The 14819-nt window shown below is 36.9% G+C and overlaps 1 protein-coding gene across 5 annotated transcripts in view; it reads right to left on the bottom strand.

The window, feature by feature from the left end:
- AUH (AU RNA binding methylglutaconyl-CoA hydratase) overlaps positions 1–14819 on the bottom strand; it is a 167510-nt gene that overhangs the window by 97009 nt on the left and 55682 nt on the right. For 3 of the 5 annotated variants that reach the window (XM_012773833.2, XM_012773831.2, XM_076008456.1), the window contains one exon: positions 7870–7956. The exons of the other annotated variants lie outside the window; for them this stretch is intronic. In XM_012773833.2, the coding sequence (XP_012629287.1) occupies positions 7870–7956 (87 nt within the window). The remainder of the gene's footprint in view (positions 1–7869; positions 7957–14819) is intronic. 5 annotated transcript variants of the gene reach the window in all.

Raw genomic sequence — 14819 nt, 5'->3', positions numbered from 1 at the left:
GTAGAATTTATCAATTTTTCTTTTTATGTGTCATATTTTGTGTTTTAAGAAAATCTTGACTCCATTAAGATCACAAAAGTTTTAGTTTCCACCTCTAAACTTTTAAAAACTCTCTGCCATTCCCCAGTAATCTGCAATGCTTCCCTGTAATGAACCAGCTTCCCCACTTGGGTGGCTGTTTCAGAGCTCTACATTCCACTCCAGTGGTACATGTGTCTATCCCAAAGCCAATAATATCTTAATTTGTATGTCATTAAAAATAAGTCTTCAGTGCTGATAAGGCAAGACCCCTCATTTTCTTCTTCTTTATGATTGCTTGGCTATTTGAGGGCCTCTTTTTGCTCAAGTCCCTCCCAAAATCAGTGCTGAGAATTTAAGTGTAATTACACTGAATCTGTACATCATTTGTGAGAATCATCTTTTTGATACTCAATCTTCCTATTCAAAAGGATGTTTCCATTTAATCATTTCTTACAATAAAGTTTCATAATTTTTCCACACATATTACATATATTCCTAGATGCACTTTTGCTCCGTCAATGGCACCTTTTGGGGCATCTCTTCCCTATTACTGGTATAGGGGCAATTGATTATTTGTAATGAGTCTCACATCCAGCCATCTGTGACACTCTTATTTCTAATAATTTGTTGATTTTTTTCCAGCTTTTTGATGGAAACAATCAGATCACCTGAAAAAGACAATGTTATTTCTTCTTTTAAGCAGTCCTTATTTATTTCTGTTTCACAGCTACACAGGCCAGGAATTATGGAACAGTATTGGACACAGATGGTGACACTGAGTCCTTTTATCTTGTTCCTGATTTTAGGAGACACCTTCTAATATTTTATTAAGAAACAGATACCTGTCATCAGGCTAAGGAAGTTTCCTTCTATTCCTCGTTTGCTGAAAGCTTTCCCAAGAAGAGATGCGAACGTTTCTCAAGTGCTTTTTCTCAATGAGATAATATATGGTTTTATATTAATTGGCTAATGGCATGAATTAAATTTAACATTTCAAATGGAAACTACCCTTGCATTCCTGGGAAAGCCCAATTTGATCTTTTGTTATATACCTGTATGCCCACAAGTCAGACCGGCTCCTCTCATTCCTTTCTTCCATTGTGTTTGTCAGATTTAGGTATAAAGGCTATACCAGTTTGAAACAATGAGTTTAGGAGTAATCTCTCACTTTATTATCATAAGTATAAGACTGTAATAACCTATTCCTTACATGTTAGGTAAAACACCTGAAATGTAAATCTCTAATATCTAGGCCAGGCGAGGTAGCTCACACCTATAATCCCAGCACTCTGTGAGCCTGAGGTGGGAGGATCGCTGGAGCCCAGGAGTTTGAGGTTGCTGTGAACTAGGATGACGCCACTATACTCTAGCCTAAGTGACAGAGCAAGACTCTGTCAAAAGAAAGAAAGAAGGAAAAGGAAAGAAAAGGGAGGGAATGGGAGGGGAGGCGAGAGGAGGTAGGGAAGAGTAAATTCTCTTAACATCTAAAACCCAGGCCTGGTGCTTTCTCTGTGAAAAAAATTTATTATAACAAATGGTTCAGTGTCTTTGGTGGTTATATGACTATTTCATCTCATAATTTCTTCTTGAGACAGAAATTTCATATTCATTAGCATAAAGATTTTCCTGGTATTTTTATTATCTTTACAGTCTCTGCCATGTCTATGACCATGCCTTTCTTTCACATGTATCGTTAAACACTCTTTACTCCCTGGTAAAGGGCTTGCATCTTTTCCATCTTCTATCTCACACATGCTGATCCCTGTGTCGTAGCTTTCCTTCAACTTTCTTTAAATTTATAACTTCAAATAACTTTTTGAAGTATCTTTGCAATGTAAAGCCTGGCTATTTGTCTGTGGTCTTTCCTTGCTAACTTAGAATTAAAGATTGTGAATTTCCCTCAAGAAGAATTTAACCAAATCTCATATATTTGGATATACAGTAATTTTATAATCATTCAGTCTTCATATTTTTTTCCATTATAATTTCTTCTTCGACCCCTGAGCTATTTAGTTCTTTTTTTTTTTTTTTACTTGATTAAAGATGTTTATTTTTACAACAGAGGAGAGGTAGTACATTTCATATTTCCAATCTCTCTACATGTATTTTTGTTTCTAACTTAACTGCATTGTGGACAAAAAACAGTCTCTGTATATCAATTTTCTGAAAATTTAAGACTTAAGGGTCGTGTGCATAAACTCATTTTTTTTTTTAAATTTCATGTATTCCTGAGAACAATACATATTCTCTAATTTAGGGTTAGGAGTCTAATAAATCAAACTTGATAATCATGTTGCTCAAATCATTATTTTCATTAATGTTTATCTTTCTGACCTGATGATAAATTGAGGGAGATATGTTGAAACTGTCCACAAAGATGATAATCTTAACAACAATGATAAATGCACCAATGTATCCACATCATTTTACTTGTATATTTTGTGACTTTTGTTTTTAGGTACATACAAGTTTAGGGTTATGTTTCCTGAAAACTTGAACCTTTTATCATATGTAGCAACTGTCTCTCACTAATAATGCTTTTTATCTTAATATGTATTCTGACTGTTATCATAACATACTGATTGATACATCTCTTTCTTTTGGTTAGTAACCTTCTAGCACCAAAAAAGCTATAACTATTATGAACACTACACAGTGGATTTTAATTCTTCAGTCAAATCTAAACATCTCTGCCTTTTAACAGCAAGTTTAACCAACTGACATTAAAGTTAATTATTGGACTTCTTTCAACATCGTTCTTTTCAATATGTCATAAATTTATGCTTCTTTTTCTTCACATTTTTTTTTAGGATTAGATGAACTTTTTTGGGTTTTGTTTTGTTTTTCTTACTACTCCCTCCACCTCCCTACTCATTTGCAAGTTTTATGCTCCCTTCTTATTTCCTTTTACCAAGAATACATAAACCCTAAATGCAATATCTTAAGCTCCCTACCAAAGCCCTTAAAACCTTTAAGTCTCTAAAACACAAAACCCAATGAAAAAGGTCTGAGCCAAACTTGAATCAACTTGGTCAAATTAGAACTCAAGTTATATTTTTAAAATAAATAAAAAGAATGGAAGAATAGAATTAATTTCAAATAACAAGCAAAATAAATAAGACAGAAGATACTATCCTGAGATAAACAGAATGAAAAAAAAAATCAGACCTGCAGCCTGTTTTATTGTTTTAGTACAATCTCTGAACTAAGAATGGTTTTTATATTTTTTCTAAATGGCTGGAAAAATAAAAATACTATTTCATAGCATATAAAACCATATGAAATTCAAATTTTGGTTTGCATAAATAAAGTTTTATTGGAACAGAGCCATGCACCTTTGTTTATACATTTCCTATGGCTGCTTTCATGCTATAATGTCAAAGTTGAGTTGGTGTAACAGAAACCATATGGTCCTGCAAAGCCTAAAATATTTACTATATGACCCTTTAAGATAAAGTTTGCCTGCCCCTGGTTTTTAACATATTAAATAAGTAGATTAGATCAAGATACTTAGTTTCTACATACCCTTCAAAACCTCACTGAATCATCATAAAAGATAGTTTAAAATTTTAAAGTCTATTGTCATGTTGCAATAAAAAGTATCCCTAATAAATGCTCAAGTACTCACAAAGGAAAAATGAAGACTGTATCGGGACCCAGAACAGAAAAACTACAGCTATAATCACAAAAAAAGAAAATGCCCCTGCAAAGATAGAAAGAGTCCCAGAAAATGTTCAATTTCAGAATCCATAAAATATAATGGAAAGAGACTCTGGAACAAACATGGAGGTAATTTTTACAGTAAGACCAGCTTTTGCCACTCCACCTAGCATATATACAAAGTTATAGGCATCATCAACCTTTACTTCCAAGATTAAGCTCTTCTGACCAACTTCTAAACAAAGTTCATGCTCTACCTAAGGAGACATCTGAACATGAAGTTGAAGCTGGAGAGAGAAGCAAGGAAGGGCTCAAGATAATATCAACAAACAATAAAAAGAGGCAGTATAGATGACTAAGCTAATAATCATCATAGAAATCAAAACACATATTTTTAAAATGTTAGCTCTAACAAAAATGAAGAAATAAAAACAAAACTGCAGAGGACCCCAAAAGGTGTTAAATGATCAAATTCTACTACTCTTTCAAGTAACAACTGACTGCTCTATACAAGAGAACAGAAAAAATGGATAGCTCATTCTGTGAAGGCTGTATAAGCCTGAAACCAAACCAGAAAAATAATACAAACAAAAGTACTTAAAATTGAATCCAGCAACAAATATATATTAAAAACCACTGTATCCCCTAACTACAGTGACTAAAGTTTATTCTAGTACTGCAAGACCAGTGCAGCCTTAGTAAATCTATTAATACCACTCAGTATAATAAAGATTCAATGAGGAAAATGCTAATATACATCAATGATAATCCTGACATATATTTTAAAAGCATGTGACGAACTTTAACATTTATTCTTTTTTTTTTTTTTTTTTTTTTTTTGAGACAGAGTCTCACTTTGTTGTCCAGGCTAGAGTGAGTGCCGTAGCGTCAGCCTAGCTCACAGCAACCTCAAACTCCTGGGCTCGAGTGATCCTTCTGCCTCAGCCTCCCGAGTAGCTGGGACTACAGGCATGCGCCACTATGCCCGGCTAATTTTATATATATATATATATATATATATATATATATATATATATATATCAGTTGGCCAATTAATTTCTTTCTGTTTATAGTAGAGACAGGGTCTCGCTCTTGCTCAGGCTGGTTTTGAACTCCTGACCTTGAGCAATCCGCCCGCCTCGGCCTCCCAAGAGCTAGGATTACAGGCGTGAGCCACAGCGCCCGGCCAACATTTATTCTTGATTAAAAAGCAGAAACAAATTCCTAACAAGCTGAAACAGAAGAAACTGCCTGAACTTGATAATTACTTGCAAAAATATTAGATCATTAAATATGAAATGTCCAATTTTGAATCAAAAGTGTAGTTTATTATATCTCAAACAGGAAGCAGTACAATTAATCAGAGTATGCTCCAGAACTATCAACACAGTTTTGCCATCTTAAGGGTAGCTGGTTTATGCCAGCAACCAAGAAGCCTAGAGAGCAAGTGGCGATAAAATCACAAAAGGTGTTTTCCACAGCTTGTTGAGAATTGAATATTTTTCCTTGCAAGGAGTGGTCCAAAGCCTGGAAGAAGTGGTAGTCAGTTGGTTCAAGATCTGGTGAATATGGTGGATGACAGAGTTTCCAAGTCAAGCCTGTGTAGTTTGAGCAGCACTGTTTTTTGCAACACGTGGTCTTGCAAGAGAATTAGCCTATCTCTACTGACCAATCTCAGCTTAATGGCAAGCATCCTTATCATTTTATCCAGTTGGTTGCAGTAGACGTCCACTGTAATCGACTGACCAGGTTTCATGAAGCTGTAGTGGATAATACCAGCGCTGGACCACCAAATAGACACCATTAGCTGTTTTTGATGAATATTTGGTTTTGTACTGTGTTTTGGGACAACCATTGTGCGGGAATGTTTGCAATTGTCCATAAGAATCTATTTTTTCATCACACATAACAATACGGCATAGAAATGGTTCACCTTTATGTCATGACAGCAAAGAAAGGCAAGCTTTGAGAAGATGTCTCTTTAGGCACTTGTTTAATTCATGCGGTACCCATATGTCCAGCTTCTTTACCTTGCCCATTTGTTTCAAATCGTCCAACATTGTGGGAATAGTAACATCAAATCTTGCTGCTACTTCATACATAGATTGAGGTGGATTCGATTCACTATAGCTTCCAACTCATCATTGTCCACCTTGGTCTCAGGTCACTCACATGGCTCACTTTCAAAATTAAAATCACCAGAATGGAACTTCTCAAACCACTGACATACTGTGCATTCATTAGCTACATCCTTACCAAACACTTCAATGATATTTCAAGCTGTCTGCACTGCATTGTTCCATGATGAAACTCATATTAAAAAATAACGAGTTTTTGACTTAACCATAGTTTCATAAAAATTGCTCTCAAAAAAATGTGAAAGATAATCACAAGCCAAAACGTGCACTTGAAAGACTGAGGATGGACCTTCACAAATAGGAAAAAAAACAAGAAGTGTCAAAGTGAAATGTCAGAGGTAACAACTGTCAAACTTAGTACTTAAGGAAATCGGACACCTTATACTTAATGACCTAATATTAAAGGTACTCCAAAGTCAAAGATAAGTATGAATACTCTCATCTTAACAAACGAATATTGTACTGAGGGCCTTAGACAATGTGAAAAAAAATGAAAAATATATAAAATTAAAATGTTGGGAAATGAAAAGATAAAAATTGCATTATTTGTGGATAATTATCGATAGATAATGAAATTTTCAACTGGAAAACACAAGAAAATTAATTAAGACAGAACAATTAACACAAATAATTAGTAAGCTGGTATGATATAAAATACGCACATAAAATTTAATAACTTCCCTCCAGACCTACAATAAGAAAACTACAACAGAAATAAGAGGACGATCCCATTCAAAGGAATAAATGCTATAAAATTGCTAGGAATAAATTTGAGGGGGAAAAAAAGATACAAAACCAATATGAAGAAAACTATAAAACGTCCTTGAAGGACATTAAAAAATGAATGACCCCGAAAAATGACAGCCATGCACACTGTGGAAAGATTCAGTATCACAAAAATGTCAATTCTCTCTTAACAAGATTTAATAACAATGCCAGTTCCAATAGAGTATTTTTTCTGTTTTTGCTTTAAAAAATAATTCTAAATTCATTTGGAAGAACTGATGTGTTAAAATCAACAAAATCTTCAAGAAAAAAAGAATAAAGGGAATCTAGTACCTTCTGGATATTGTTTTAAATTTAAAGCTACAAGAATCAAATTAGGGTGGCACATTTGAAGACATTATCTGTATCACATTTAATAACAAAGGATTAACATAAAAATATCTTTTCAGTAAATAAGTAGCTATTAAGTAATCCTATAAAAGGAAAATGAAGGATGCAAAAAGGCAATTTACGGAAGGGGAAAGCCAATCTAATTTGAAAAGATAAAGCATTACATAAGCATTTGGGGAAATGCAAATTAAAATACTGAGATGCCTTTCTTGATTTTTACCAGGTAAACTTAAAAAGTAGCAACATTAAATGCTGGCAGGAGTATGAGGAAATTATTAATAGATAGCATCATAAAACTGATGGGAATATAAATTATTATAATCCTTTTGGCATATAATTTTGATAGGATTTATTAAAATATAAAATGAACACCTGATAATTGGGATAGCAATTCCATAAGGAATCTATTCCTATGTACAAGGATAGTCACTGCTTTGTTAGAAATAACAAAAAGAGAATTTTAAAAAGACCTAAATGTTCATTAATCAAGAAATATTTTTAAATTTTATATAAGACTATGGATGAGTATGCAGGAGAAAATTTAAAAGTAATGAGTAAATTGATAGGTATCATAATACTAAAAAACAAGTATAATCCTATTTATTCAAAAACAAAAAATTCCAAACCTATAAATATGTTTATATGTAAGTTATTTAGGAGACAGATATTTTAAGTCAATGGCTTATGCCAAATTATTGTTTTCATATGCCATGCCATCATACATAAGAGCTATCTGTAATTACAAAATATTTTATATAATTTTTCAAATTAAATATATTAAGTGCTGTTTTATAGCAACAAGCTATAGGTCATGATTATGTAATTATGTAAGTATTTAGCCAAAGCTTGTATATTCAGACAGCATGTAACTTTTAAAATCTGACATTTAAAGTCATCTTCAAGCATGCTAAAAAGAGAATTTAATTGTGCTTACCAATATCATTAATCACTGCTCTTATTTTGGAGACAAAAGGACCAACTTCACTGGAATTCATTTTTGCTCTTTCCTTAAGGTCAGCACCTGCAAAGTTATTTTATTTATAAATATAATCTAGTTATAAACAAAATTTTAAAGCAAAGAATTGAAAATTTACTTAATGTACAACCTGAAGATTCACTTAATTCATCTGTTAAAGGAATGACATTGCCCAAGTTTTCTTTCTCAATGACCACCGTAAGCAAGAATGAAGTATTTATTTGTTCATACACCCACTGTGTGCCTAAAGCAATGCTTCTCAAACTTTCCGGTCACAGGACCCCTTCATACTCTTAAAGGAAAAGACTATGCTTGGTAGTTACTCTATTAGAAAACTGAAACTCAAAATTTTTAATGTTGATATGTTTATTTAAAAATACAAATAAACCCACTAATGTCAATATAAATAACTACAAATTGTTGCCGCCACCTTGGTTCATGCAAAGACCCTAAGCAGTTTTACCCACCACAGCTTCTGTAGTGCATGAGTGCAAATGCCAACCCAGTGAAACGGGCAAACCACCCTTTAGTGCTAGGAAAATTGTTCTGAAGTAGTGAATGCAGCGAATACCCACCGTCGAAACTGAGGACCACATTTGAGAATCACTTGCTTTAAAGTGTGAACAATCTGACAATCTCGAAAGTATGACTTTATTACAGAATCATAACTTTGGAAAAGATAAAAATAAACATATGGAATTCCTTAAGGGATCATTAACTCTGAGTTCAACAAAGACATTTGTTTTAATAAAATTAAAGATCTGGGGGGGAAAAATGGTCCCCATTTTAGTAAACAAACAACAAAGTAAACTTACAGTATAGAAGGAATACACTCAGCTATTTATTCTCTTATTAGTCTATTATAAATTTGTTATGACTATACATAATATCATTTTATGAGCTGTGGCTGGGACTTTCTGATCTCACACACTTCCAGGAGTGAGAACTGGAGTAGGCAAAGCACATATCCTACAATCCATCAGTTCTCACGTATATATACCCTAGAACATCTTTCACACACCCAAGAAAATGCAGACAGTAACATTCACTGAATTTTAGCACACACATAATAGCAAAAACTGGAAATAGCCTAAACATCCAACAGAAGAATAAAATTAGGACATATTTACAGAACAGATTGTTACACATACAGCATGAAAATGAAAGAATCTTTGCTTCACAGACTTTAAAAAAAAAGGAAATGAAAGAATCACAGCATGAAGAAAAATAAAATTACAGAAAGATACATAGGATGGTAACCACTTATATATAAGTTTCTAAAACAAGAATGCTATTTAGGCGTAGAAAACATGCATGCAAATGATAAATAACAAATTCAATTTGTGGTTTTAGGGGTGGGGTATGATCAGCAATGGGTACACAAAGGACTTCAATTTTATTTATAATGTTGTAGTGGGTCAGGTAGTGGGTGCTCAACATGTTAGTAATCATCAAATGGTTTTGGATGCCTGACATGTCTTTATGGTTAATTTTTTCACAAAGAGTTACAATTTAACAAAGAAGAAAAAAGTTAGCAGGCTCAAAAAAACTACAATTGCTAAAAGAAATAATAGTTTAACCTAGTGCCATTTAAAATTGAGAATATAATTTAAAATTGACATATAAAATGTGGCTCACCACACGCTATTACATATGTTGGTTAGTAAGAGTAGCTAAATGTTGTGCAATGCAGGGTGGGGAAATGAACAGCACAAAGAGGAGCCAAGGCAATGAAAAGAAGAAAGCAGCCATGGGCTCTGGTAGCCCTGGAAAAGACCCTGCAACCGATCCAGCAACTAACCCACTTGGCCTCGGGGTGGGTTAGCCACCAGGCTGTAGTATAACACACCAGCTGGTTCTCACTCTGACTTCACAGCACACTGAAAACCATACTCCAGGCCTGAAGGGACTGGGCTGCTGGAAGCCAGGCCAGGAGCTGGCTCCTGACACCTGTGGCCCATTTGCTCACACCAGTCCCAGGGAAGAGGTATGGAAGACTGTCTGCGTTATCTAGTGGGGCCTTATCCACACAACAGAAGTGCTGAGACTCCTTCTGGATCCAAGGTTTATTTTAGAAATAATTACCTTTCTCCATGGAATGTTAAACACGTGCAACCTTGAGACTACCTTAAAAACTTTGTTAATATCTACTCTGCTTTCACTTCGGAAACACATACTGAAATCTCAAACACTAAAAATACAGTTTCACCTCTATTCTTTCTGAGATCATTTGGTAGTACCCAAAATCTTCTTTGAGGCCTAATATTTCTCAGTTCCACTACTTTTTACATTCAAATCCTTTATGTTCACGACTGCTCATTGCAAGCATCCCATTTGCTCTCGTACTCATCTACAGACCATTTGAAAACTTCCTTCTCTCTAAAACCCTCAAAATCTCCTACCAGTACTGATGCCAACTTATTAAGAAACGAGAAAAGAAATTCTACCAGCACTCACCACTGACGTTATCCACGTGCAAGGACCTGAACTCAGATACCCTGCCCTGCCTCCTGTTACTACAGATGGATTAACTCATGAAGTAGACTAAGCTGCGCCCCTGTGCACTGTGTTCAATCCCTTGTCTCCTCAGGGACATCATTTCAGCATTTATACTTTGCCCAGCTGGCATCAATATTCCCTCTCTACAGACTCATTCTCATCGGCATACAATAATGCTGCAATACTGCCATCTTAAAAATAAAAACACCTCCCAAAGACTTACGCTGCCAGCTGTGACCAAATACGTTATCATCAGACCAGTTTTTCCATGGAACCACTGGAGAAAATACAAAAGACAGTTATTTGAGAGTAATGGAGAGCGACTGAGGCAGCCAGGACATAAGAGGCTGGAAAGCCAGAGAGAAGGGAAACTATGGAAAACCTCTGCCTTGCCCTCACAAAGGAAAGGATGTAACTTGGGGCACGGGGGACCAAAAGGCCTGGCAGGAAGCAGCAGCTCAGAAGTCTCTGCAGTCTCCTAGAGCTGGGAGACCAGCACTGGCAGTGAGGACTACTGACCCAGCCAGAACGTACACCCCAAGATCCTAGAGAAAAGAACTGTAGAGAAAAGAGCCTACTTGAGGGAGACACATGTTTCTGAGACAAATGTAAGTTTCCAAACAATCTCATAGAAATGGGAGAAAAAATTGGAGCTCAGAGCTTGCCAAGGAAGACGACCTATAAATACTCCAAGCTTTCAACTGAGACGTCTGAAGGTTAAATATAAAACAAGACAAATACAAAGAAAACCACACCAAGTCCAACTGGTGAAAGCCAAAGACAAAAAGAGAATCTTAGAAGCTGCCAAAGAAAAAAGACACCTGAATATGTCAAAAAAGACACCAAGACTGACAGCTGACTTCTCAACAGAAAATGAATGACACCTTTAAAGTGGAGAAAGAAAATAACTGCCAATCTAGAACTCTAGAGCAAACCCATCCTTCAAAAATGACGGTGAAGTAAAGACATTTTTATACACACACACACACACACACACAAACTGTCACCAGCAGTGCCACACCAAAAGAAACACTGAGGGAGTTCTTTAGGAAGAAGATTATAAGAGCAGATTTTTAAATCTTATTTTACACTGCTTAGGAGAGTTGTATTAGTATAGGAGCACAGAATGGCTAAAGGAAAAAGGGAAAACAAATGCTAAAAGTAGCCAAAAGGAACTTGTAAAATTATCCTATTATCTGACAAATAAGATCTAAGGCAAGAAATAGTACTCAAGCTAGAGGGGTCAACATATAGTAATAAATAAGATAATCTACTAAAAGGTCACAAGAATTTTAAATTGGGATTACATATAGAAAGACAGCCCCAAAATACATAAAGCCTAAACCGACAGAAGCTAAAAGGAAAACTGACAATCACAGTGGATTTTTAACAGATGTCTCTCAGTAACTGATAAAACAAGTAGGCAAATATCCTTATCAAGTATCCCTACCTATCACAATATATAAAATGAGAAAAAGTTAATGCCAAAGTACACGAGAAAAGAAATAATAAAAATAGGAGCCATGGATACATGGATGGATACTTTCCGAACAGCCCTCATATTTTCCTATAAATTTGCCTTTCCTAGATGTTTCATATAAATAAATTCATGTAATACATGGAATTATTTTTGTTTTCTTTCACACAGCATGTTTTTCAAGTTCATCTATGTTATAAGCATGAAATTAGTACTTTTTCTTTTTACCACCAGAGTGTCCCACTGTATGGACATACAAATATTTTGTTTATATGATCATCAGATAATAGACATTTGGATTATTTCTACTTTTAGTTATCATGAATAATGCTGCTATGCACATTTACTTACAAGTCTGTGTGTGAGCAAATGTTTTCATTTATTCAACGTAGATACATGGAAGTGGAATTGCCAGGTCATATTGTAAATTTTGTTTAACTTGGTGGAGGATTTTGCCAAACTGTTTTCCTACGTTTGCTGCACCAACTTACTTTCCTACCAGCTATGTATGAGGCTCTGTTTTCCTACAAAATCATCAATTGTCTTGTCTTTCTGATTACAGTCATTTTAGAAGGAGTGAAGTGGTATCTATAATGGTTTTAATTTGCATTTCCCTAATAACTAATGAGGCTAAGCATCTTTTCATGTGCTCACTGGCCATTTATACAGCTGCTCTGTGAACGTCTATTCATGTATTTTGCTCATTTTTCTTTACTGAGTAATTTCTTTTTTCTTTATTGAGTTCTAAGAATTATATCTTAGATACAAGTTCTCAAACATATGATTTACAAATATTTTCTCCTAGTCTGTGACTTGTCTTTTCATTTTCTTGGTTTTTGAAGCACAATTTTAATTTTGATTAAGTTCAATTTATCAACTTTTTCTTTTATCACTTGTGCTTTTGGTGTCATATCTAAAATCAACACTCATTCTTGATTAAATTCCCTGTGCAAACTAGGAAGAAAAGGGAATCTTTCAAATCTAATAAAAAGTAAATGTAAAATACTTATACCTAACATAATCTTTAATGGTCAATTATTGAATGCTTCCTCCCTGAGATCAAGAAAGAGACAAGGATGCTCCCTATCAGTTTTACAGGCTGTAACACATGTGCTAGTAAGTGTGATAAGACTAATTTAAAACTTACAAGAGAAGGACAGGGTCAAGATGGACAATCAGACACAGGTGGTATGTGCCTCCTCCACAGAGGAGAACCAGGGCAGTAGGCAGATTCTCACATTTCAAACAGTCGCTTGGGAGAGAAAGCTAGAGAACACTAGGCTGCACTAGAGAACCAACAGGAAGCACCAAAAGTAAGGAGAGGGTTCATGGCAACTTGCCCAGTCCAATGCCAGCTAACCGTTGGAGAAGTTCCTGGACACAGGAAAACAGGAACAGAGAAGCTCCCAGGGCTCTACTCTCTGAAAGGAGCCTTTATGATCTTGGCTACAAGAGAAACCCGCCACCCAAACCCACTGGACCTGTGCAGGTCTTGGGCCTAACCAGGAAGCTGCGTGGAGATTGCACAGAGACATTGTTTCAGAAAGGGAACTCACACTGAATTGAGCAGGCATCTGAGCCTAGAGAAGCTGGAGTCCGGCATCACTCTTAGAGCCGAGATCCTGCAGGCACAGCAGCAGACGCTGCGTAGCTCCAAGGAAGGAGAGAGGAGCCCAGGCACTGCCACACACCCCTGGGAAGTTCCCCATTGCCCTGATGTGGGCTACTCACTAAGATGTGAACCGACAGCATTTTCCAGTTTCTCGTTCATGCTGACTGCCTTTCTGGTCAAAGGTTCAATGCACCATTTTGAGAGTTTGACTCTGGGCTGTGACCTGCCCTCAGGCTGAATGTTGGCTTAAGACAGCTGTAGATGCCACCTGGCTGGGGAAAGGCAGAGGAAACAGCCTTTCCAGCACGCATCTGGGATGCTGCCCACCATCTTGCAGCTGGCTACTGTGGGACCAAACCCCGAGAAAACCGCACTACCCAGTTTCTTGCCAGCACAGCCAGCCTCACAAGGGCTCTGCCCTCTCTGGGCATGGGCCAAGGGCACCCTTTTGGGAATCTAAAGCCAGGCAGTGCCCCAGCCTTTGAGATAAATTCAGGCTGACACAGCCTTGCCCAGCTGAGGAGGGACAGGAGAGCCCCAGTTCTCCTACACACACCTAGGACAATTTCTGCCACCTTGCTATGGGTTTCTGTGGTAACCTAGCTGTGAGCAGACAGCACCTTACATATGCAGTGAGCCTAGAAGGGACCCCATCCTTTCTGGTCACAGGCCCAAGGGGCCATTTGGGGACTTTAAAGATGGGCAGCCCAGGAAAGGACATGGAGATAGGGACTCCCCTGTTCTAACCATCCAAATTGCAGATGTACCCACATCTGCTCCAAAGCATGACTTTGTAGTACAGGTGAGTTGTAGGACACCCCCAACAGTACTCTGCTCATCACACCAGGTTCTGCAAGGTGGGTGCAGCTCACTTCCCTCCTTTCACAGACAGGCAGTGTTTCTGTAGCTGACCCAACCCGTGAGTCCTAGTCCCTGGGATTCTCTCACTAGATCCATAGCCAATGGTCCCTAGCACCCACTTAGTCGGCAGTAGCCTTAGGGAACCATTAGGTCCCAGGGAAACTGGGTCTCCTGGAGCTTGGGCATTCAGGGCGGGCTGATTCCAGCTGCACGCCAAAGGACTGCTTAGGACAAAGGGGACCAGGGCACCAGCTCCTCACCATTCGGAGCCTTCTTCTCCTCCTCCACTCCACTGTCCACTACTGCCAAGGCAGCCGTGGCTCTTTCTGCTCGGGACTGGGAAGGACTCCACAGGGGACAAAACACCCTGGGCACTTGGGAGCAGCTGCCCCTCTGACAAATCATTCATCACACCCAGGATTACATGGAGCTTGGGGATCAATTCTTTTCCCTTGAAAA

This window comes from Microcebus murinus, chromosome 12 (assembly GCF_040939455.1).
Source record: "Microcebus murinus isolate Inina chromosome 12, M.murinus_Inina_mat1.0, whole genome shotgun sequence".
Taxonomy (NCBI): Eukaryota; Metazoa; Chordata; class Mammalia; order Primates; family Cheirogaleidae; genus Microcebus; species Microcebus murinus.
Note: the sequence above shows the minus strand (reverse complement) of the source record. Positions and strands in the feature narration are given on the sequence as shown.